This window comes from Moschus berezovskii, chromosome 3 (assembly GCF_049115385.1).
Source record: "Moschus berezovskii isolate FMDL1 chromosome 3, NW_MosBer_1.0, whole genome shotgun sequence".
Classification (NCBI taxonomy): Eukaryota; Metazoa; Chordata; class Mammalia; order Artiodactyla; family Moschidae; genus Moschus; species Moschus berezovskii.
In genome coordinates, this window is record NC_142462.1 from 90,953,390 (window position 1) to 90,979,564 (window position 26,175).

Below are 26,175 nucleotides of genomic sequence, written 5' to 3' on the forward strand. Positions count from 1 at the left end.
ATCATACTGAAACTACTGAAATTAAAAATGAAAGACAACATATTTAAAGCAACCAGAGAAAGTCAGTACATTGTGAACAAGGCAACAATGGTATGTAATGACAGCTGACTTTTAATCAGAAGTCAGAAGGTAACTGAATGGTATATTTAAAGTGCCAAAAGAAAGAAAACACTAGAACTCATACCTATTTTATACCTAGTAGAAGTATCTAGAATTTTACACCTAGTAAAAAATACTCTTTAAGAATGAAAGTGAAATAAAGGCATTTTAGTATGAATGAAAACTAAGAGAATTAATGGCCAGTAAGCTAGCACTACCAAGAATGCGAAAGAAATATTTAATCAGTTCAGTTCAGTTCAGTCGCTCAGTCGTGTCCGACTCTCCGCGACCCCATGAATCACAGCACGCCAGGCCTCCCTGTCCATCACCAACTCCCGGAGTACACTCAAACTCATGTCCACAGAGTCGGTGATGCCATCCAGCCATCTCATTCTCCGTCGTCCCCTTCTCCTCCCGCCCCCAACCTTTCCCAGCATCAGAGTCTTTTCCAGTGAGTCAACTCGTCTCATGAGGTGGCCAAAGTATTGGAGTTTCAGCTTTAGCATCAGTCCCTCCAATGAACATCCAGGATTGATCTCCTTTAGAATGGACTGGTTGGATCTCCTTGCAGTATAAGGGACTCTCAAGAGTCTTCTCCAACACCACAGTTCAAAAGCATCGATTCTTCGGCGATCAGCTTTCTTCACAGTCCAACTCTCACATCCATACATGACCACGGGAAAAACCATTGCCTTGACTAGACGGACCTTGGTCGGCAAAGTAATGTCTCTGCTTTTTAATATACTATCAAGGTTGGTCATAACTTTCCTTCCAAGGAGCAAGCGTCTTTTAATTTCATGGCTGCAATCAGCATCTGCAGTGATTTTGGAGCCCAAAAAAACAAAGTCTGACACTGTTTCCACTGTTTTTCCATCTATTTCCCATGAAGTGATGGGACCAGATGCCATGATCTTTGTTTTCTGAATGTTGAGCTTCAAGCCAACCTTTTCACTCTCCTCTTTCACTTTCATCAAGAGGCTTTTGAGTTCCTCTTCACTTTCTGCCATAAGGGTAGTGTCATCTGCATATCTGAGGTTATTGATATTTCTCCCAGCAATCTTGATTCCAGCTTGTGCTTCTTCCAGCCCAGCATCCCTCATGATGTACTCTGCATATAAGTTAAATAAGCAAGGTGACAATATACAACCTTGACGCACTCCTTTTCCTATTTGGAACCAGTCTGTTGTTCCATGACCGGTTCTAACTGTTGCTTCCTGACCTGCATACAGGTTTCTCAAGAGGCAGGTCAGGTGGTCTGGGATTCCCATCTCTTTCAGAATGTTCCACAGTTTATTGTGATCCACACAGTCAAAGGCTTTGGCATAGTCAATGAAGCAGAAATAGATGTTTTTCTGAAACTCTCTTGCTTTCTCCATGATCCAGCGGATGTTGGCAATTTGATCTCTGGTGCCTCTGCCTTTTCTAAAACCTGCTTGAACATCTGGGAGTTCACGGTTTACATACTGCTGAAGCCTGGCTTGGAGAATTTTGAGCATGACTTTACTAGCGTGTGAGATGAGTGCAATTGTGCGGTAGTTTGAGCATTCTTTGGCATTGCCTTTCTTTGGGATTGGAATGAAGACTGACCTCTTCCAGTCCTGTGGCCACTGCTGAGTTTTCCAAATCTGCTGGCATATTGAGTGCAGCACTTTCACAGCATCATCTTTCAAGACTTGAAATAGCTCAACTGGAATTCCATCACCACCACTAGCTTTGTTCGTAGTGATGCTTTCTAAGGCCCACTTGACTTCACATTCCAAGATGTCTGGCTCTAGGTCAGTGATCACATTATCGTGACTATCTTGGTCGTGAAGATCTTTTTTGTACAGTTCTTCTGTGTATTCCTGCCACCTCTTCTTAATATCTTCTGCTTCTGTTAGGTCCATACCATTTCTGTCCTTTATCGAGCCCATCTTTGCATGAAAAGTTCCCTTGGAATCTCTAATTTTCTTGAAGAGGTCTCTTGTTTTTCCTATTCTGTTGTTTTCCTCTATTTCTTTGCATTGATCACTGAGGAAGGCTTTCTTATCTCTCCTTGCTATTCTTTGGAACTCTGCATTCAGATGCTTATATCTTTCCTTTTCTCCTTTGCTTTTCGCCTCTCTTCTTTTTACAGCTATTTGTAAGGCCTCCTCAGACAGCCATTTCGCTCTTTTGCATTTCTTTTCCATGGGGATGGTCTTGGTCCCTGTCTCCTGTACAATGTCATGAACCTCCGTCCAGAGTTCATCAGGCACTCTATCAATCAGATCTAGTCCCTTAAATCTATTTCTCACTTCCACTGCATAATCATAAGGGATTTGATTGAGGTCATATCTGAATGGTCTAGTGGTTTTCCCTACTTTCTTCAATTTAAGTCTGAACTTCGCAATAAGGAGTTCATGATCTGAGCCACAGTCAGCTCCTGGTCTTGTTTTCGCTAACTGTATACAGCTTCTCCATCTTTGGTTGCAAAGAATATAATCAATCTCTGGGCAGGAATCCCTTAGAAGAAATGGAGTAGCCATCATGGTAAACAAAAGAGTCCGAAATGCAGTACTTGGATGCAATCTTAAAAATGACAGGATGATTTCTGTTCGTTTCCAAGGCAAACCATTCAATATTACAGTAATCCAGGCCTATGCCCCAACCAGTAATGCTGAAGAAGCCGAAGTTAATCGGTTCTATGAAGACCTACAAGACCTTTTAGAACTAACACCCAAAAAAGATGTCCTTTTCATTATAGGGGACTGGAATGCAAAAGTAGGAAGTCAAGAAACACCTGGAGTAACTGGCAAATTTGGCCTTGGAGCACGGAATGAAGCAGGGCAAAGGCTAATAGAGTTTTGTCAAGAGAATGCACTGGTCATAGCAAACACCCTCTTCCAACAACACAAGAGAAGACTCTACACATGGACATCACCAGATGGTCAACACCGAAATCAGATTGAAATATTTAATACTACATACCAAACAGAAACCTTCATATTTTAAGTAGTAGTTTGTGTTTGCCAAGAAATCAAACCTGGAACAAAGTTTCAACTGAAGTAGTTTATTGGGTAATATTATGTGCTGAATTATGTGCCATATCCCCTGCCCCCTGCCAGATTTGTATGTTGAAGTCCTAATCCCCAGCACCTCAGAATGTAACTTATTTGGAGGTAAGGGCTTTATAGTGTTAGGTAAAAATTACGTCTTCAGGGTAGGCCCTAGTCCAAAATGATGGATGTCCTTATAGGATGAGGACATTTGGGCATGTGGAAAGACAGCAGGAATGTGTGTGCACAGGAGTCACCACACGAGGACACATAAAGGAGGCCATCTACAAGCCAAGGAGAGAGGCCGCAGAAGGAACTAAACCTGCTGACACCGTGATCTCAGCTTTCTAGTCTCCAGAACCAGGAAAAGCAAATTTATGTGGTTTAAGCCATCCAGATGGTTGCATTATATTATGGCAACCTTAGCAAACTAATATATTAGGGGATACTAGGAAACACGGTAGAGAAGTGGGGATGGACGAGAAAGGCAGCCAGTAAAAGGTATATTATTAAGCTCTGTGGGCACTCCTTTGTAAAGGTCTGAGGGAAGGGTGCTAAAGATCAAAGTAATTAAGGGGACAAGCTTTTGGAGTCCGGCAATCTCACTTCTTTATTTATCTATAAAATAAGGATAACACCACTTAATGAGAATAAAATAACACAGTCCACTGAAAACCCTTAGCCAGTGTTTGACATATTTTACGTGCTCAATTAGTATCATTATTTTATCATTTGATTCCATGACAACACTGTGAGATTAGTATATGTGATAATTTCTTTAAAGTATTTACAGTAATTAAAAATCATTCAAATTTTACTTATGTTGGAATCTGAACAGTATTATGAGTGATTTACAGTGTTTGGTACAGTGTCTTAGTAAATATTCAACATATTAAATACTTTATTACATTCAATAATAATTCATTTATATACGCATGATTGTCATGTCAGTGGAGCTGAGCCATACTGAAATTATATTTCTCTGTGTTCTGAGTTTCCTGCTGCTACAATCATATTCTGTAAAGTATAATAGATACATATTGTATTAGTGATGCTTGTCAGGTGTTTCTTCCTCTAAGTGCCAAGGTTTGGAAGGGGAGTTTTGGTGAGTCATCATTTGGTGTCTTGTGGTGACAGGTGACCTTATTGTCTGCCTATTGCCTTCAAGCATGGTTTCCTGAAATAAGGCCACAGTTCCCTAAATGCTGACTGCTTGCAGTGGTTTTGTTATTGCTGTAGACACTGCCACATTCCTGGAATTACCCTTGATAGACCTCCTGGCAAACAGGAAAATATTTTATAAGAGAGATGTCACATACTCAAGTAAATTAACTTTAATTATGAAAAACACAAAGACTCAGAATTAGTGATCAAAATAGATTAATTTTTTATTAGCAGTAAAGAGGGATAAAATTTTAAATACAGAAATTTTATCTTCACATTAAAAATATTCAGATCATATAACTGAGACTGAAAAACCCAATTTACTTCAAAATTTTATTCAGGGCCTGTTGAGAGCACATTTTTTAATACTTTTATTTTTATTAAAGATGACTTTATTGATTTCAACAAAAGATAAAATCAATTTATGTATATAACTGGTAGTAGGAATTGGAAGATTAAAAAAGGAAGGATTGGAGGGACTTCCCTGGCAGTCCAGTGGTTAAGACTCTGAGCTTCCACTGTAGGAGGCACAGGTCCAATGGGGAACTAAGATCACATGCCATGTCGCGGCCAAAAAAAAAAAGAATTTGATTTTATGTTCATTCATTCATTGAACAGATATTTATTAAACAGTAAATACTACCAAGCACTACTCTAAGTATTATAATCACAACTAAAATACACTAAAAAAGAAAGAAAAAATTACCACCCTTACATTTGAAAGAAATGTCAATAAACAACACATTCAGAAAAAATTACGAAAGAGTAATGACCAAGAAACAATTCCTATGTCAGCAAATGTCAAAGAAACAATTAGTTAAACCCTCAATGATGAGTCAGTGATAGTTTAATTATTTTCAACTTGGAAAATGATTTACCAAAAACCAAAAAAAAATAAAAATAAAAAGAGAAACAACTACACGTTACAAATACTAAGAAAACCACTAAGGCAATAATTGAACAGAATAGTGAAAGAATGGTGTCTATTTAAAAACTTTTAAACCACACACCAACAAGCAATCCCAATCTATTATCTATCTGTTTCAATAAGATAATATTCCAGGAATAGAACCAAATAAGAGAAAAATGTAACTGTTACTGAATATTCTCACATGTCTGGTGGGTTCCCTTGGATACTTGTTACATTCCTACTGTGTGTTCAGATATTCTGTTTCTTCATTCAGTCAGAGGAATCAAATTGAGTCTGGCAAATTGAGTCATATAAACTAAATTCAAGAGACAGAAACAAGTCAGACTGATTGCGTCACTTTATTTGTTAATATCTTTACAGAGGACAAAATCCCCCTAGACATTCAAGACACCCTTCCCAGTAAAAAGGCACTTCAATGAATTTAAGGAAGTCTCCTTAAGACTGTGGGAAAACAAAAGAATTATCCTGTGGAATGCTGTTCATTCAATACATGTCTACTGAGATTGGAGGGCATCACGGACTCAATGGACATGAGTCTGAGTAAACTCTGGGAGTTGGTGATGGACAGGGAGGCCTGGCGTACTGTAGTCCATGCGGTTGCAAAGAGTCTGACACGACTGAGTGACTGAACTGAACTGATTGAGCATTTACTCAATATGTGTCCAGCACTTTACTAAATGCTGAGGAGCCAGATTTTAGTAATATCTATTCAAGTCTTCCGGAGAAGGCAATGGCAACCCACTCCAGTACTCTTGCTTGGAAAATCCCATGGACGGAGGAGCCTGGTAGGCTGCAGTCCATGGGGTGGCTAAGACTCGGACATGACTGAGCGACTTCACTTTCACTTTCATGCATTGGAGAAGAAAATGGCAACCCACTCCGGTGTTCTTGCCTGGAGAATCCCAGGGACAGAGGAGCCTGGTGGGCTATCGTCTATGGGGTCGCTTAGAGTTGGACACGACTGACGTGACTTAGCAGTAGCAGTAGCAGTATTCAACCCTTCAAAGAGCTCCCAAGCTAATGAGGCAACACTGAGGAGTACCTGTAACGTGCTCTATGGTGGGTAAGAGGTACCAGGGAAACACAAAGTTATTATCTCAGCCTTGGGAGAATGAGTAATGGTTTTCCTAGTGATGATACTTCAGTTGAATTTAAAGGAGGAGACAGTGGAAAACATTCATTCCAGCCACAGCAACAAATTTACAAGCACATGGAACTTCAGGAAACAGCATTTGTTATTATCACTGATATGTGAGGTCATCTGACAGAGGATGACACTGGAAATGAAGGCTGGGACCAGTTGTTTCCTCTCATGAGGAGACATGCAAGAGAACAATAAGATCAAACTTGTGTTTTAGAAAGATCTTTCTGGCAATCCTGAGTGTTCAGCTAAAGGAAACTTCCCCGCCCTCCCCAGGATAGTGTTGGCTACACACCAACAAATATCTGCACTGATTCATTTTCTCAAAACCATCCAAACAATAAGCAGACAACTAACTCCACATGTTTGTCTCTTATTAGACACTAGATTTCTGTCTCCTCATGGAGTCCAGGAGAAAATCTACAAAAACCAATGGCAAGATTTTAAGAGAGTACACAGTAATAATACTAATACTACCTATTATGTATTTAGGTCTAACATTCGCCTTACTAGGTAGGTATGAAACTGGCCTTTCATGACAACAGGATTCCTCAGGAGTTTGGGGGTCATGAAGATTATCCTGGAGGTGGGGGTGGAGTAGGGTATATAGGATGGGTGGGGGATTTGAACCAAGGTGGTTAAACAGAGAAGAAAATAGGATTTCTTATACAGCTAAAAACTGGGTTTGAGCTGTAAACGCTGAAGAATGTGAGGGATTTTTTTTGTTACTAACACCCAATAGGATTTGGTGTCCCCAATTATGTAAAAGAAGATAATTTAAAGATAATTTATTTAAAGATCAATCCTGGGTGTTCATTGGAAGGACTGATGCTAAAGCTGAAACTCCAATACTTTGGCCACCTCATGCGACGAGTTGACTCACTGGAAAAGACTCTGATGCTAGGAAAGGTTGGGGGCGGGAGGAGAAGGGGACGACAGAGAATGAGATGGCTGGATGGCATCACCAACTCAATGGACATGAGTTTGAGTGAACTCCAGGAGTTGGTGATGGACAGGGAGGCCTGGCGTGCTGTGATTCATGGGGTTGCAAAGAGTCGGACACGACTGAGTGACTGAACTGAATTGAAACTGAACTGAAAGGTTAGGACACTGCGTATTCCAATTAAGCAGCCCAGGTCCTGCAAAACTGACACCCCAGCTGAAGAACACATTTTAGATTTGGAACACCAACAGTTCTCTATAAACCATTAAACAACTGACAGTTTCAATTTTGGATTTCAGATTCTAAACTACATGTGCTCTTGAGGTCATTAAACTAGCTATACAGAAAACTACATAGAAAATTTTTCGTGAAAAATAGATTTTATGTTGTCAAATATAGTCATACACTTATTTTCTCAGCAAAGCTTTTGACTTACATGGGAAATTTTATCTATAGATATCACTTTTCAACATTCAACAGTTTATAAGGTAAATTAGTTTTCATTGCTTCTAAGATTACAAGTGACTTATTTTTTATTATAAAGTTCCTTTATCTTTATTTTTGGCCACACCTCGTGGCATGTGGGATCTCAGTTTCCTGACCAGGATTTGAACCCATGCCCCCTGTACTGGAAGGGCAGAGTCTTAACTACTACACAACCAGGGAAATCCTTGTTCTTGTTCAGTCACCATGTCACGTCCGAATCTTTTCGACCCCATGGACTGCAGTACGCCTGGCCTTCCTGTCTCTATCTCCCGGAATTTGCCCAATTTCATGCTCATTGCATTGGTGATACCATCCAACCATCTCATCCTCTGAGACCCTCTTCTCCTTCAGCCCTCAATCCTTCCCAGCATCAGGGATTTTCAAGTGAGTCATCATTTCTCATCAGATGTCCAAAATACTGGAGCTTCAGCTTTAGCATCAGTCCCTTCCAGTGAATATTCAGGGTTGATCTCCCTTAAGATTGACTGGTTTGATTTCCTTGCTGTCCAAGGGACTTTCAAGTCCTTAAAAAGCCTTTTATTTTAAACTAAAGCTAAAATTGTATAATTTTTAAATTTCTAAAAAAAGGTATGTGCCTGCAAGGGAATAAATAGGAAGCCTTATTTAATCTGTTAATAACACCAAGTAAGTGGATATAATCAGTGAACAAATTCTAACCAAATAGCCACATACTTAATAAACGTGGGAAAGCCTTCTCCTTTGAGAGGAGACTATTATTATTAGAAAAGAAATATTGTGGAAATTTCTGCGGCTGCTGTGCAAGAGGTGGGGTAGCTGTAATTTTTCCTACTTCCAAGCTTTGTCAAGCTTACAGGCTCCTTACATGTACAAAGGACTAAGTAACACTAACTTTTCAAAACCAAGCAGTTCACAGTAACATAGTAATTAAATCTAGGCTGGAATAAAAGAAAGATTGGAGAAATTTTAACACTTCTAGTGAAGAAAGCTGATCGCCGAAGAATTGATGCTTTTGAACTGTGGTGTTGGAGAAGACTCTTGAGAGTCCCTTGGACTGCAAGGAGATCCAACCAGTCCATTCTAAAGATCAGTCCTGGGTGTTCATTGGAAGGACTGATGCTAAAGCTGAAGCTCCAATACTTCGGCCACCTCATGCGAAGAGTTGACTCACTGGAAAAGACTCTGATGCTGGGAGGGATTGGGGGCAGGAGGAGAAGGGGACGACAGAGAATGAGGTGGCTGGATGGCATCACCGACTCGATGGAGGTGAGTTTGAGTGAACTCCGGGAGTTGGTGATGGACAGGGAGGCCTGGCATGCTGTGATTCATGGGGTTGCAAAGAGTCGGACACTGCTGAGCGACTGAACTGAACTGAAAAGACAAGTATAGTGGTTTGGAGCATTTAAAAAGTCCTGGAAATCAGCAGTGAAGTCACTGAGTCGTGTCCAACTCTCTGCTACCCCATGAACTGCGGGATTCTTCAGGCAGAAACCAAGATAAATTGGAATCACTTGGTCAAGAAAACAAACAAACAAAAAACCTGAAAGTAGATAGTGATTTTAAAAAGTGAGGAAGATACCGACAGAAGTTTGTGCTTTCAGAATAAGTTGTTATCCTTAAAGTAGTGGTTTTTAGACACAACAGCCTTTTCCTATTCATCTATTTAAAAAATTATGATAGAGCCCTAATTATAACCTAAAGGAGAAATGAAAGGAAGAATATTATCAGCAAAAGAATCTGTACTTCTACATGTAATGCTTGGGCACAACTCCACTAAGGCACAATAGAGGAGTCTGATGGAGACAAGGGGCAGTCTGGCAGGTGAGCTGCACTGGTGACTTGATACCAGAAGCAGTGCAGTTGTCAGTTCCAAAGACAACATAGTACAACATTCTACTAACGCAGTAGTCACAGCCCCCGAAAATTCAGTGTGTATTAAATTGTACTCCCACTCAAAGAAAAATATCTCATGATTTTAAAGAAACCATGTACAAGGAAGGTAAAGAAAAGGGTTGTAGAAAAAAGACAGAACTAAAAGTTAGGACACCTGACTTCAGAGTCCTGAATTTTCCCCTCCATAGTGGACATCAGGACTTTTGGGTACCCAGCATCTGAGTGTCCTTTCATGATTTGGGGGTCCTCTGCAGTGTGAGGCTTGTTGGGAGACAGGGCTTTTCCTCCTAGTGTGAGGTACCAGATATCCCCTCTCCTGGTACCTGGCAGAACATGTAATTGGACACTGTTGCCTGGGACTTAAAATTGGAAGAGGTTCAACAAAATCTTGGAGTCATTACAGATTATTCACAGTGGGTGGTGTTGCTGAGAGTCCAAGTGGCCAGAAGTGTCTGGGGGAACCACAGCCCCCTCCTTTAGCTTTCTGGGCTTGGTTCTCCCTTGGTTCCCGAAATCCTGCAAGAAGTTATTCTTTTGGCTTCTGCTGTCGAGAGCCAATCTGATGATCTCATCTAAGGGTCACAACAGGTTCTGTTTTCTCGGGGCCTCAGTTTCCTGACATACACAGTAATTAGAATCCCTGGCTTATGAAGGTTCCTTCTAGGATTGATGTTTATCAGTCAGCGAATCTCTGAAGGCTGCAGTCGGGGGTATAGCCTTTATATGTAGCTTAAGCTTCAGTTTCCAAAGGCTTTCAAGCCTATCATCTCATTTGGCTTGGAGAGACGGGGGCACTTTAACACACTGTAAGCAAAGTGTTTACCCTCAGTGCCTGGAGATTACAAAGCCCTTAATAAATTATGGTTATCATTACTGACACAGATACATTTTTAAGTGAAAAAATAAAGCTGCTTTTTGTATACTTGGTATGATCTCATTTCAGTAGGGATTTGTTTTGCATGCCAATGAAACCTCTCTGAATATAATAGGTACTCAATAAAGATCTGATGAAACAATGAATTTCTAGAAAATAAAACTGTGCCATTTGCTAATGTGTATAGAAAGATTCTGGAAGAATCTGGAGGGGCGTTTCATTAGTTTGCTAGGGCTGCCATAATAAGACACCACAGGCTGGACGATAAACAGCAGAAATGTATTTTCTCATGGTTCTGGAGATTAGGTATCTGATGGCAACAGGTGTGGTTCCTCCTGAGGCCTCAGCCCTCGGATGGAGTGCAGATGGCTACCTTCTTGCTGTGTATTCACATGGTCTTTCCTCTGTGCACTCATATGTCTGATGTCTTTTTGTGTGTCAAAATTTCTTCTTCTTGGGAGGGTACAGGTCAGATGGATTAGGGCCCATCCTCATAGACACATTTTAACTGCATCATCTCTTTTTTTAATTTAAATTAATTTATTTTTAATTTGAGGATAATCGGTTTACAATATTGTGTTTGTTTCTGGCACATATCAACATAATTTCATCATCTCTTCAAAGGCCCTCTCTCCACATATAGTCACATTCTAAGGTTCTTGGGGCTAAGGTTTTGACATTAATTTTGGGGAACACGATTCAGTCCGTAACTGGTAGCAATATGGAAGATTTACTTTTCCTAAATAATATATTTTTACAATGTTTCTGTACAAGGAACCTAATTATTTTATAACTTCAAAAAGCGATGTTAGAACAAAGCAAAAAGTACTGTGTGTTCATAATTAAAATATAGCTGTATTCTAGGCTTAGATAATTACAAACTGCATCTTCATTTACATGAATGTCTCCCGGGCTGTGTGAAATTCGAGGGCTGAAGGACAATTCTTTGTTGCAGGACCGACCTGGCAGGGCAAGATACACAGCATCCTCTTCGCGCAAGTACTGCCAAGGAGCATCCTTCCACCATCACTTTGGCAACCAAAAACTTCACTGATCATCAATACTTTAAAGTAATTTTGTACTAACATTTGCAAATGTTTGGAAGTGTTTTCTTCTTTCCATCTCTCCCTTTCTTTTAAGATAACACAGGGAGAAATCACACTAATTACCTTTAGCTATGTCAGTGGGAAGCTTGGCTGTGTCCCAGTCATGGCAGAGTACCATGACAGCTAACGTTGTCTAAAGACAGTTCAATGTCTTGCTGCATTTTATCCAAATTATAGGCATGATGCTCAGGAGCAAATATAGTAATAGCTAATGCATCGCGCTGAAGCTGTTGCTGCGCAGAGCCAATTCGCTGGAAAAGACCCGGATGCTGGGAAAGATTAAGGAGAAGGGGGAGACAGAGGATGAGATGGTTGGATGGCATCACTGACTCAATGGACATAAGTTTGAACAAACTCAGGGAGATAGTGAAGGACAGGGAAGATTGGTATGATGCAGTTCACGGGGTCAGAGAGTCGGACACAACTTGGCGACAAAACAACAACGTGTTGTGAGCACTGAATATGTGCCAGACACTGTCTTTAATGCTTTACATATAAAACTCATTTATTCTTTACAATAAAGCTATGATAGGCACTAATATTTGAAAGAAGAAGGAACAAGCACAGTAAGGTGCAATGCCTTGCAAATGATGGTGCTGTGCTTTGAAGCAGACAGTCTCGCTTCAGGGCTGCCACGCTGAGCCACCACAGGGTATGTGCTCTTCCTTACCGAGTGCTTACTGGGTGCCTGACACCTAGTAAGCACTGCTGTTATGTATCTCATAGCATGTGATCTTCACAGAGACAATGAGATTGCTATCATCACCTCCATTTTACAGACTTGGAAACTAAGAGGCTCAAACCTCTTTGGGGAAGCAGACAGCTTATATACATATAGTTTATTAACATATACAAAATAATGGCAAACTTAGCCAAAATTATTACCACAATCAAATCAATATCGAGAACTAAATAAATTATGTAAATATGTATTCTCTTTCAAATCTGTTTAAGGTAGCAGTCAGTCACTTCTCATTGAGCTTTCTGAGGTTCAAAGTGTCTTATTATTGGATATTATATATTGCGTAGAACTGATTTATATGTGTGGTATCAGTTTCCCCCAAGAGTGAGAGTAAAATAATGCAGTTGGCTAATAGTAGTCTCAATTTTGTGAACTGATTGATCTTTCTCTTTTAACATAGAAGCAATATAGTAACAGATTCAATAAAGACTTCATTTTATCTGTTTTATTTTATTTTGTTAAGAGAGTAGCAGCACCACAGATTTTTAAGAAAGCTAGTTTGCTCATGCTACCAAGAATGTACCCACATTCTCAGGGTACCACCTCAGTTAGTTTGGTGTAATTGTTAGTATAAGCTGAAGTAAAACCTTACAGTGGCTCTCAAAAAATGTACTAAGGTCAAATAGGAATGGTTTTCTTTTTTACATAGTTGGAAAAAAATATAATCAAAATCTTCTGATTTCTTGTATTCCCCCTCCTTACCAGATAGTTATCTGGGGATCTTCTTCTGATCTATTACTTTGAATTAAGTGTATATACCTTTTCCCCAGATTTTTATTTTCATGATAAAGTACATATTGCTCTTTTTCTTAAAAACCAATGCCTCTCCAAATATTTTTCTTTTTTTATTGTAAAACAGCACAGTGACATTAAAGTAAGTTCTGAAAAAGAAAAAAAACAACAACCCTCTAATCCTACCACATTAGTACCTTAGTATATGAGACTCATATTCTAGTTTTTGTCTGCAAAAACATTTTTTACATAATTTGTACACATACATAAGAAACATTTTACAGTGACTTTTACTTTTAAAATACCATAATTATTTTCCCTGTTTCTATAGATCTCATAGTGATCATCTGTAATGACTGCATTCACATTTCTGAGTGGATATATCAAAATACCCTTAGCAATTCTTTTACTGTTGGTCATTTAGGTTGTTGTTAATCTTTATCTACTCAGCATAGGCAATAAATATTTTTGTGCTGAAGGTTTATTCTGCATGTTTTAATTATTTTCTTAGATCTAATTCCTAAATACGGGTGTTTCTGATTTGATTCATACTCTGCTTTATCAAGCCAGAAGCTATACTGATCTTCAGCACCCATATCTGTCTCTCTGCTCATTCTTCCCATTAACTGAACAGGATCTGTTAGGAGTCACTCACTTGGTCAGTGGCCTGACTTTCTCAAGTTGTCCCTTGGTTACTTCCTTGGTGACAGCAGTATCCTGTGATGAGGTCAGGAGCCTCATGTTTACTAAAGAGGTGGGGCCTGTGAGCAGCTGAGTGAACCTGGCTCACATCCCTGACCCCAGCTCTACTGCTACCTTCATGAAGGCAGTCCTTTATTCTAGCACATGGACAGAAAGAAAAACAGTCTCTGAGCTGGGGTCACAATAAATACTATGCCATATTCTAGACATCCAATGAACCTCATACAGGCCTATAAGATTAAAATACAGACTAGTAATGTGTTATTTGGCATCTTGAATAGCAAAACAAAGTGACTTCAAGTGAAAGTAGTTTAACTGGCTCCCACCTGGGATTTAAATGTCTAAATGCATTAAATGAGTTTTGGATCATAATCAACTCTATGGCAATAATTTCTAGGATGTGTGTGCTCAGTCACTCAGTTGTGTCCAACTCTTTGCGAACCCATGGGCTGAGGCCCGCCAGGTTCCTCTGTCCATGAGTTTTTCCCAGCAAGGATAAAGGAGTAGGTTGCCATTTCCTCCTCCAGGGGATCTTCCCCAACCAGGGATTGAACCCATGTCTTCTGTGTCTCCTGCATTGGCAGGTGGATTCTTTACCACTGTGCCATCTGGGAAGGCCCTGATTTTTAGTATAGCATATAGATTAAAAAATTGTGGTTAGTTTATACCAAGTAAAGACTTCATCATTGAAGGTTCTCAAAGAATGATTTGATGTTTCATTGTAGTTTATCATCATAAATTAGAATCTCTGGCTATTGTAGGATCTGATATTTGAAGGAAGGTGTTTTATAGAATAGTTTCCAAATAAGAAAAAGAAAGATGTTATTCTCAGGTTATTTATTTTATATCCTCATTCCAGTCCAGCTTTACTTTATTGGCAAGGGCTGTCAGTATGATTACTGTCAAATCATTCATATTATTATTACAAGGGACTTGACAAATCACTTTAGCTTTATGTCAACAATTCTTTGTAAAACCTTACTTTATAAATAACAGAGCAGTATGATATTATGGTGACTCTGCAATCCATAAGGAAATAGACTTAAATATTAGCTGGAATGAACTGTGTTTAATGTGAGGAAAATGTACCTAGTCGTGTATTTGTTGCCTTAAAAAAGCAGGGTTGTGACCTATTTGATAGGCTAAAAAAGTAAGTTGCTGTCTCTATCTCCCTATCCCTAAATCCTGAGTTGTTTGTATCTGTGTATGTGAGAGAGATTAATGTTTGAAACAGTTTAGGCACAGTCCTGACAAAGTAGAAATGCTTCATGCATGTAAAATTATAATCTTACATCACTTCTGATTGAAGGTTATATGCTAGGCATTTATTTTTAGGTCTCAGGGATTTGGAGAATAAATGGTGCTTTTTTCCTGCCACCAGGTTTTCTTATGATTGATTATTTTGATTGAGAAAAATTCTCAGCCTGAAGTGTGAGTTGCTTAGTTGTGTCTGACTCTTTGTAACCCCATGGACTGTAGCCCACCAGGCTCCTCTCTGTCCATTAGATTCTCCAGGAAAGAATACTGAAGTGGAGTATCCAGAACCCGGGTCTCCCTTTTTTAAAAAAAAGCGGTTGGAGTGCACTTTACCTTTTTGGGTTTTGTTTTTTTTTACATACTCCAGAAACCTCTCCCTATCCTCCCAATCTTACAAAAGACTCAATTTGTTCTAGCTTCAGGAATAATCACTGGCTTCCTGTCTTGTGGGCACAATAGGTATCAGGATGCACCAGCACCACCCAGTGGCTGTGAACTAATTCAACAGCTCTTGGAAATAAACCAGATCCAGAAGTTCAGGGCCGGCCTCTCAACTGTGAACTGTCCACAAAAGGAACAGGATTCAACTTCTGCAGATCTGAATTCGTTGTGCGTAGTTCTAATTATACTTTAACCTTCTTTATGAAAGAGCAGACTATAGGGCAAGAAAACAGTTTGATGTATGGTAAGGACTCTAGGCTCTTTTTGGCAGATCTGTAGCAATACATATTCTTGCCAGTTGTGAACTCACAATCTGTATTTGAAAGTAGGAAATTTATGAAAGCGAAAGAAACATTATGGCAACAAGTGATACAAATTATCCTCTCCACAAGGGCTCTAGAAAGTCTGAGTCCATGGAGACCTAGTTTCTGTATATGCAGAACACACCTTTCGTTAACACTTTCTAGATGATATTCTCACAATAGGAAATGGAATTTAATTTCTTGTTTGAGATATATAGCAAACAAATTTTTCTCTTCTTGTAAATGTTGATTACTATACATGTTATAGAAATAATACTTGCTGACTAGGTAAGATTGGAAAAATGCAGAAACATAGAAATTAACAGCAAGGGGGAAATACAGTTCATAGTCCCTTCACTAAACACAGTCACTGCTGCCGCACATTTACCCAGAGCACCAACTCTGCAGGTACAATTGCTTTGCTTTCAATCTCAACTTGCCCGTTTAATATCTGTGATTAGATAAGTCAGTCTTCTCGGTTTCTGGTTTCTTCACCTCTGCTGCTGCTAAGTCACTTCAGTCGTGTCCGACTCTGTGTGACCCCATAGACGGAAGCCCACCTCTAGAATGAGGATAATGAATAGTCTTGATGCTTAGGGACATTATGAGGATTAAACAAGTAATACAGGTGAAATTTTCAGAACACTGCCTGTGTATCCTGTATACCATGTTAGCTCTTAACTTTCCACTCCTCTGTTTCCTCCAATTCCTTCTTATTGTCATTGGACACCATGTACCAGGCAGTCAGATAGAAACTATTTGTATACCCTTCCAGTTTTTTCTTTTGTAGTATCTTTCTGTCCTTAATAACTAAAATTGTTCAAATTAAATTTTTATCACTAAAAATTATACTGTAGTATTCATTTAGCAATTGGTAAATAATAGTCTTAGTGCCATTATTTAGCTTAGTACAAGATAAAGACAGAACTTGTATATGTGCATTCTTATTAACATGCAAAATGAAAAGAAAAAAAAATTTATAAGGCAAACATAAAGGTCTGTTTTCTTGTCTAAATATAAAATATAACGTGATACATTTTGGGATTCTAAATTTCTGATTTCATTTTTATTGTGGCTGGTAGATATAGTTATTTTTTCCTCTCATCAAGCAGCACATATGCATCTATATACAGGGTGCAATGGTAAGTGCTGGGGATATAATGATGAATAAAGTACTTCCCTGTAAATCTGAAGTTAGAGGTACTCAAAGTGATGCAGAGGGAACACTGGGAAGGGCAACAACCTCTGCCTAAGATAAGTAAAATCTGAGTTAGGACTGACAGATAAATAGGAATTTGTTGGGAAAGAATGATGTGGAAAGGATGTTGGGAAGGAATGATGGTCTTCTACTCTTCCAGGTAGAAGAGTCAGGGTGAGTAAATTTAGAAGTTGGGAATTGTCCGCAAAGCAATGAAGTATATAAAGAAGTGTAGAATGTCTGTGGGCATAGGGGAGCAGGATGCAGGATGAGAAAGACTGACAGTGCTGCTTGGGTCTGGAAATGAAATTCAAGTTTATAATTTACCCAGCATAAGCAAGTAGTAATGAGTAGGACAAAGAGGAAAAGTGCTGCTGCAGAAGGCAGGCAGGTGGAATGTAAAGGCAGATGCCCAGTGATGGAGGAGACAAGTGAGAAGACTAGAAAGCAGTCAGTCAGGGCAGCTGTATGATTTAGCAGCCACCAGTGACGTTGGCAAAAAGTAGTCTGAAGCTGAGGAGTGAATGGGGAAAAAATTGAGACAATGACAGCAGACTCTTGCAGGTTTGTTGAGAAAAGGCAGTAAATGAGGGCAAAAGAAAGAAAAGTAATTATGGTGGTGAAGTACTGATATATTAATGACGGAGACTTGAGAATTTCTGTAGAGCAAGAAATCTGAATGGTAGTTTATTAACATGACATATGATATTCACTTCATCTACTGGTCAGAAATTAAGAATCTCTCTTTAAAATACAAGTGAAAACTCATAGCGGTCAGAAGGACCATCATTAGAAAGTCTACAGATAACAAATGAGGGAGAGAGTGTGGAGAAAAGGGAGTCCTCCTACACTGTTGGTGGGAATGTAAATTAGTGCAGCCACTATGGAGAACAGTATGGAGGTTCCTAAAGATGGAGTTACCATATGATCCAGCAATCCAGCAAATGCCCTACTCTTGGGCATATATGTAGACAAAACTATAATTTAAAAAGATACATGCACCCCTATGTTCACAGCAGCACTGTTCACAACAGACAAAACATGGAAACAACTAGATGTCCCTGGACAGATGAATGGATAAAGATGTGGTACAAATATATAACAGAATACTACTCAGCCATTTAAAAAATGAAATAATGCCACTTGCAGCAACATAGATGGAACTAGAGGTTATCAAACTAAGTGAAGTCAGAAGGAGAAAGAGAAACATCATATGACATCACTTATATGTGGAATCTAAAATATGACAAAATGAACTTATCTATAAAACAGACACAGACTCCCAGACATAAGAGAACAGACCTGAGGTTGCCAAGAGGGAGGGGATGTCAGGGAGGGATGGATAAGAAGTTTGGGATTAGCAGATGCAAACTATTATATACAGAATGGATAAACAACAAGGTCCTGCTATATAGCACAGAGAGCTATATTCAATATCCTGTAATAAACCATAATGGAAAAGAATGTGAAAAAAGAATCTCTCTATATATTTATTTCTCTTTATCTTAGTCTGAAATATAAAGCTTTAATTAATTTGAAGATAGGTGAAAATCACAGCTTGGACTTGGTTCAAGGCTTTTATTTTGGTGTACCACAAAAGCAGTTAATGAGCAATGCTAAGGATATAAATGAGGTAAGGATGAGGTAGGTGAATTCAGCTGCCCACTGTCCACTTGTCTGTGTATCACAAAAATTTTGGTGGCTTCAACAGCTCTGTCAGAGAAGAATAGTATTATGGGCTTAAAAAAACCCAACAACAAATAAAAAACTCCAGGTATGTCAGTATCTAGAAATAAGGTGAAAATTCTGTTTTTAAGGAAACCACATCACTCCAAGCCTAGTGTCTGGATCCTGGGTCTTGAAACTCTTGGCTATATCTGCTCTGGGGCAATCCTGTTTTACATTTATGTTTATCTAGGGTCTTTTCATGGCAAGAATTGGTAGGCCTACAATATACAAGGCAGGGTAAAAGACACAAGGTAAGGTTTCTTGCTGGTTTCAGTACAGAGGCTCAGGAAACACAGGTATAAAATGAGCATTCCATTACGTTTTCTCTGCAGTTCAGGAACTTCTGTGTTTCTCAAAAGGCAATGTAAACTTAAAGAGATGTTTTCAATCTAACAGTCTCATTTAACTCACCTAATTCTCTTGGCTCCCTTTTCTGTGAACATCTACACAAAACACCCTATTTTCAATGGCGCCAAAGGTTGTTATCTTCAGGGAATGTCAGGGTGAGCCCAGATAAAATCTCTAGATTTGCTGCTCTCGTGAAATTTTTATTCAGGGTGACTTTCTTGGGATATATTATTAAAGATGGGTATATTTCATATCTAAGACTTTAGAGACTGCTTATAATATTCCAGGTGGATTTGAGATTTTTGCTGCATTCATACATATGGTAATAGTATCTGTATAACAAGGCAAATTATTAAATCTCTGAAATAATAATATTTACATCTAGAGAGATGTAATCAGATACTTTTTAAAAATGAGCTATAAAATTTCACTTATCTTCAGTATGTTTTAGTAAATTCTAAACACTATGGTTTTCTAATTTCAAATTTGTTGCCTCAATTTCATAATGTTTGGTGAACTTTAAGGAAGTTCAAGATTGCAGTAGTACATTTTATTGATCTCCTGAAATACCTCTTTTATCAGCTAAGTCTGTCTTTTAGAGCAGACGATAGATATAAGTTAAGGCTATCAACGAGGGGCAATCATTTGGGTGTCTCTGAAGTCGGATTTGTTACATAAATTTGTGTTTCAGGCAAAAAAGTGATGGAAAACTTTTTCCTGATCTTATATGCTTAGGTCCTAGAGCAAAAATTTGAATCTCATTTTGTCTATGCTAGACTAAGAATATTGCTACAAGGTAATAAAGAAGTCAGTGGCTTCAATGTTTTATTACTAAATAATATGAAGGAAAACTGCAGTTTAGGAAAAATCTGGCACACTGTCAAGCAATACTACTAACTGGTTAAAACTTGGAAAAGCTAGGTAAGTACTTGAGCATGAAACGTATTTTCTGTCGGAGAAGGCAATGGCAAGCCACTCCAGTACTATTGCCTAGAAAATCCCATGCATGGAGGAGCCTGGTTGGCTGTAGTCTGTGGGGTCGCCAAGGGTCGGACACGACTGAGCGACTTCACTTTCACTTTTCACTTTCACACATTGGAGAAGGAAACGGCAACCCACTCCAGTGTTCTTGCCTGGAGAATCCCAGGGATGGGGGAGCCTGGTGGGCTTCCGTCTATGGGGTCGCACAGAGTCGAACACGACTGAAGTGACTTAGCAGCAATCATCACAAAACTGAAACAAACTTTAACAAATATCATATGATATCACTTATATGTGGAATCTAAAAAAAAATTATACAAATAGATACAGACTCACAGACATAGAAAACAAACTTATAGTTACTAAAAAGAGAAAGGAGGTGGGGATAAACTGGGAGTTTCGAATTAACATGTACACACTACTATATATAAAATAGATAAAAAGAATCTACTGTATAGCACATAAAACTATATTCAATATTTTGTAATACCCTATAATGGAAAAAAATATATAACTGAATCACTTTGCTGTGCACCTGAAACATTATAAAAAAATTACACTTCAACAATAAATCAGTAATACGTCAATAAAAAAAACTAAAGCAAACTTTAGAATTGTTTTTAATTATCAATAGAAACATGTCTTCAGCTTTACACTTATTAGCCTCTTAATTTCAAGATAGTACATCTACATATATATATATATCTGTATGTGTCTATTTACAACTTTAGCCATTAGATTATTTTTTGTAACTTTGGTCTGATTAGTTGATGAGGTCCTAATCACAAGACAATGTGACAGGAGCAGAAAGTAGGGCTAAGTCCTTACAAAATAACAGCTGATGCTTGAACACATAGGTTTGAACCCTGAGGGTCCGCTTACACTTGGACCTTTTTCAATAGTAAATATTACAGTACTATACGATCTGAGGCTGGTTAAATCTGAGACTAATAACAGCAGATATGGAGGGCCAGCTGTAAGTAGTATGCAGATTTTTTTACTGCATGGTGGATGGGTACCTTTAAAACCTGGGTTGTTCAAGGGTCAACTGTAGTCTGATTCTTGTTCATTTCTGATAGTAATGAGTCCCCAGAAATTTGAAAATGAAGATAACTGGAATTTTTGAGCATATCTCTAACCACATAAAAATTACCAGTGACAAAGAAAGAAGGATTATATTACCTTTAATAGTATTAATTTTGAAGATGTTTCAACATTACATGAAGGGATACCCTTCCAAGTGAAGTGTAGAAACCAGCGTCAATTTTGGTTAGCTTGTTCAGAAACAAAATGTTCTAATAATGTTCTGAACATTGCTTCCATTATTAAAGTGAAGGTAATTCTTATAGTTGTTTGAGGTGTTGTAATATGTCTACTGATACTCCCAGCTGTTTTACCAAACTGGCTGTCTGTTCTAAAATCCAAGTGAGGCTTGGGTTTTCAGAGCGTGCATGCTCCTGGGCTCTACAACATTCTAAAGATGAACAATCTACCTGACTAAGATTCTTACTACAGTTTTTGTTAAACTCAGCATTATTTTCACAGAATCTTTCATCTTTAGCTTCATCAATTTTTTCCTCAGCTGGAGCTACATGACAAAGGTCCATATCCTGAATGGAGTCCAATAAATCTACAACATGTGGCTGTGAAGTGATTGATTTCAGATGTCTGAGCACATACTCTTCACACTGGCCAACTGCATCCAGAAGATTATTTATTTTACTGATCAAAGCCGAACTATTATCATGAAGGTGACACCAGGAGAGCAAAGCACTGAACGAAAATATAAATAACAGTTAAAGAGGAAAAAATTAAACAATCAAAGGCTTTTAGAATTTTTGAAGCTAAGGCTTACATGTTTCTCTTCTAGATAAAATCATGCAAAAATTATTAATAATAGCAATGTGAGTCAAAGTCAGGAAAGTAATGATGGTAAAATAAGATTATAAATATAAGGACATTATCTTTCAACAGAAATTAAAAACTGGAGTTAATCATATAAACTGTTTATAATTCATAACCACTCCTTCACAAGTCCTCATCTATTTTTCCTAATTTTATTTTCCCCTTATGATTGTGTAGCTTCTGTTGAAGATGGATACAACTCAAGAGAAAGAAAAAACCTGAAACATTACTTTTTCTTTTAAAGGCAGCAACCAGCTTCTAAACTAGTGATTCTCAATCTTGGATGCACATCAGAATTACCTGCAAAACTTTTAAACTTTATCAAGGTCCAGGTCACACCCGAGACCAATTAAATCAGAAACTCTGGGGGTGTTATTTTTTTAAAGCTTCCCAGCTGATAACAAGGTATAACCAAGGTTAAAAATCACTGTTATACACCTGCTTGACATAAAAACTGAAGGTGAGGGGAAAAAAGGTTTTGAGACAACTCACTTTCCTAACTTTGTTAGAGTAGATACTTTACTAACAATTTTATTGAAGAAGGTTACAATTCTTCTAGTCCTAATAATTATTTTTCTTTACCTTTTTTTTAGTATAGATAGTACTTTTACTTTCCTACATTCATATTATTCATGTCACAAAATAAAGGTTGTTGTGAAAAGTAACAATGTTAGCAACAAGTTTTTTTTTTTTTTGGCCATGTCACACAGCTTGTGGTAACTTAGTTCCCAGACCAGGGACTGAAAGCAGACTGTGAAAATGAAAACATGAAGTCCAAATCCACTGCATTGCCAGCAGATACCCTGCAATAAGCTTTCTAAGCTTATAAAAAATTAACTTGATGTGAAGATGAACACATGATCATTTTCTTACTATAGTATACTATAAATGCTGATTCCTGACAGCTGAATTTTATAAAACCTCAAATGTAATGAACTTTTGTATTGATAACTTTTTTCTAATTTTATTTTTAATTTTAATTTTTTTCTTGGCTGTGCCGCCTTATGGTATGTGGTATCTACATCTCCTGACAAGAGATCAAACTTGCATCCCCTGAATTGGAAGTGCAGACAGAGTCTTAACTACTGGGCTGCCAGGGAAGTCTCTGTCCTGTTTTGATAACTTTTATTTCATACCTTGTAAAAATCAGTGATTCTTTGAAGTATTTATGTTTTTCTCTATAGAGGACTGCTTAAAAGGTACAAAGCATCAAAGAGGACAAGCCTGCCGTGCTCCTAGCTCCATGTGCCTTTGGATCACATGCCATTATTCCTATGAAATCCTGACAGGTGTTCAAAGTTCAGGAATAAAGTAAATGGAATAAATTTTCTGTTACTGGCTATACTCTTCATCAGGTACTCCTAGTCCAGACATCTGTTTTATTGTGTTCTGCCGCATGTGCCAGAATAAAAACGTTACCCAAAACCTGAAGATTTTTTTCAATTACTTTGAGATACAGATTGGTGGTAGTTCAGGTAGCAAAAAAGAAGACACCTTTGTATCATTTCTTTGCAACAAAAGACAACATCTGGCTCACATATTAAAGTGGGTTGACTTTTTGAAGGCAATTTTAGTCTATGCTCTGCATACCCTCTTGTGGATTTAACACTAGGGGAAACACTTCAGCTTACACTTTATTTTTATATATTACTTTCATCAAAACCCTCTACTAGTACAAAGGTTAAAATAATTCAGCATTTAAGTTTCAAAAATTACCTCAATGTTCCTCTAAGTTGTCCATAGTTTATGATGACTTCTGCACCTTCCTTATAACCTTGATTGAAGCCTTGTTGAAGAGTAACTGCTTTGCCAGCATCTATTCCATCTCTGTAGCCTTCCTAAAAATAAGTAATGAAGAATTACAGCTGTAACTAACACCAAGTAAACCAGTGTAGGTTTTTCTAGGAAGTCACAGAACCAATTTAGAAACTGATGAAACAGGCCTCTATTGTGTTATTTAACATCATGGTTCTATAACTATGGCGTAATCACACAACCAAAGTAAACTATGCTTCTCATAAAAGCTTATTGTTGGTTTATCCCATTTTTGTAGTCTAGATTTATTGGACACATCTTAAAATACTGATTCTACATATTAAAAAAAAAAAATCCGTGTTAGCAATAGCTCCACGAAAGGAAACATGGAGAATTAGGTGTCTGGTCCTTTAGAAACTGGTTTGGTGTGGGTGGGTAAGGCAGGGCAGGGTTACCAAGGTCTTGGAACTGGAGTAGGGAAAGAGGAAATTGGTATAGTAAAAGGAAGATGAGAGGTCTGGTTTTAGAAATTTTGCTTGATTTAGAAATTTACCTTAAGTGACTCTGATGCTGGGAAAGGTTGGGGGCGGGAGGAGAAGGGGACGACGGAGAATGAGATGGCTGGATGGCATCACCGACTCTGTGGACATGAGTTTGAGTGTACTCCGGGAGTTGGTGATAGACAGGGAGGCCTGGTGTGCTGTGATTCATGGGGTCGCAGAGAGTCGGACACGACTGAGCGACTGAACTGAACTGAACTGAAACTGAAGGATTTTTGTCCTGCCACAACACTCAAAAGGTGCTCAGTATTTACTGGTTTAGCCTCAGCTTCACGTAAGGCATTTCTGAAGTTGACAACGTTGTTGCGCTAAGCAAATATTATTTTACTGAGACATTAAACAAGGGCAGATTTACTGGCAATTTAATGGTTGGCAAGGACACGAGCAGGCACAGATCTCACCATTTGGTCCTCACCCTGAACTAAGCTCTGAAAGCTCCACCTGGAAACTAGGTGTGTGATATTAAGCTGAGACTCAATGAATACTAAGACAAATTAGAGATGGATAATTCACACCCAACAAATTAAAAAAAAACATTAATACTCCCTTACGTAGCCACCACCATTCCTTAGTCGCTCAGCCTTGTATGACTCCCTGACTCCATTCCTTATTAGCTTTCTCTTACTGCCCTTTGACAACATTCTTAAGTTCACTTTTTCCATCTGTCCTGACTAACACTACTCCTAACTTTAGGCTCCCCACTCATTCAAACAACCCATGTAAACTGCCTACATGTCCTTTGACAGACATAATTCAGTTCAGTTCAGTCGCTCAGTCGTGTCCGACTCTTTGAGACCCCATGAATCACAGCACGCCAGGCCTCCCTGTCCATCACCAACTCCCGGAGTTCACTCAAACTCATGTCCATCGAGTCGGTGATGCCATCCAGCCATCTCATTCTCTGTCGTCCCCGTCTCCTCCCGCCCCCAACCCCTCCCAGCATCAGAGTCTTTTCCAGTGAGTCAACTCGTCGCATGAGGTGGCCAAAGTATTGCAGTTTCAGCTTTAGCATCAGTCCTTCCAATGAACACCCAGGACTGATCTCCTTTAGAATGGACTGGTTGGAAGACATAATTAGAACAGTGTAAATGTTTCTCGTCCATCCCTTTCCCTCGGATGCCCATCAAACAGAAATCTCTTCAGAGTATTTGACAAAGGTTATTTTGTTCGGTCCCCGGTGTCCATCCAACACATTTCACGGGCGCTCAAGGAAAGCAACCTGTGGTGTCGCACGGTTTCAAGTAACCCACTGGGAAGCCCTATCAGGACATGGGCCAGACTGAATGGTAAGGGAGAGGGAGGGCAGCGCCAGGCCAGGCCGCGACCACTCCGGCCTTCATCCTGGGACCCCACTTCGTCACAACTCCCAGCTCCAGTGCTAACAACCCGGTACAGCAATAGACCCCCGCCCCCTCCACGCAGCTTTACTTTGACTCGTCTCTGCATTTGGCTCCGCCATTCCCGCTGCACCAGGAGTGACTCATCAGCTTCCTCGTCAAACACGTCCCCTTCCCCTTCAGGAGCTTGGACCAAAGAAGCAGCGTGAACCCACGACATCACTGAGGCAGCCGCGGGGCCGCCGGACGCCGGAAGGGCCGGCAACTCCTTCCGGTCCGAGGGGCGGGGCGAAGACAGACGGCGGGGCTCGCGGCACCGCTGCGCGTGCGCGTAGGTGTAGGCTGTGTGAAAGTTGTGACGGGTCCACAGGGTGGCCGCGGATCCCAGGAAGGCCCTGGTTCCCCGCCCCCCCCCCCACACACCCCGAGGCTTTTCCTCCGTGACATTTGGAAGTACCCTTACTAAGCTGGAAATGTCGCCGTGCACTTGTGGGCGAGGCAGGTTCCTCCCACGTGGAACCCCTCTGACCTTGACTGCGGAAGGCAGCGCCAGC

The 26,175-nt window shown here is 39.3% G+C and overlaps 1 protein-coding gene across 2 annotated transcripts; it reads right to left on the reverse strand.

Moving 5' to 3' along the window:
* Positions 1–6,630: 6,630 nt before the first annotated feature.
* YAE1 (YAE1 maturation factor of ABCE1) lies at positions 6,631–25,896 on the reverse strand. Of its 2 annotated transcripts, none has more exons than XM_088834639.1 (3): positions 25,713–25,896; positions 23,686–23,807; positions 6,631–11,902 (listed from the first exon to the last, which is right to left on the reverse strand). In XM_088834639.1, the coding sequence occupies exons 1-3, from the start codon at positions 25,839–25,841 to the stop codon at positions 11,842–11,844; spliced, it is 312 nt and encodes a 103-aa protein (XP_088690765.1). In that variant the 5' UTR covers positions 25,842–25,896; the 3' UTR covers positions 6,631–11,841. The 2 variants fall into 2 exon arrangements, with proteins under 2 accessions (XP_088690765.1, XP_055277130.1); XM_055421155.2 differs by lacking the exon at positions 6,631–11,902 and adding an exon at positions 21,233–21,837 and having other exon boundaries at positions 25,713–25,895.
* Positions 25,897–26,175: the final 279 nt, after the last annotated feature.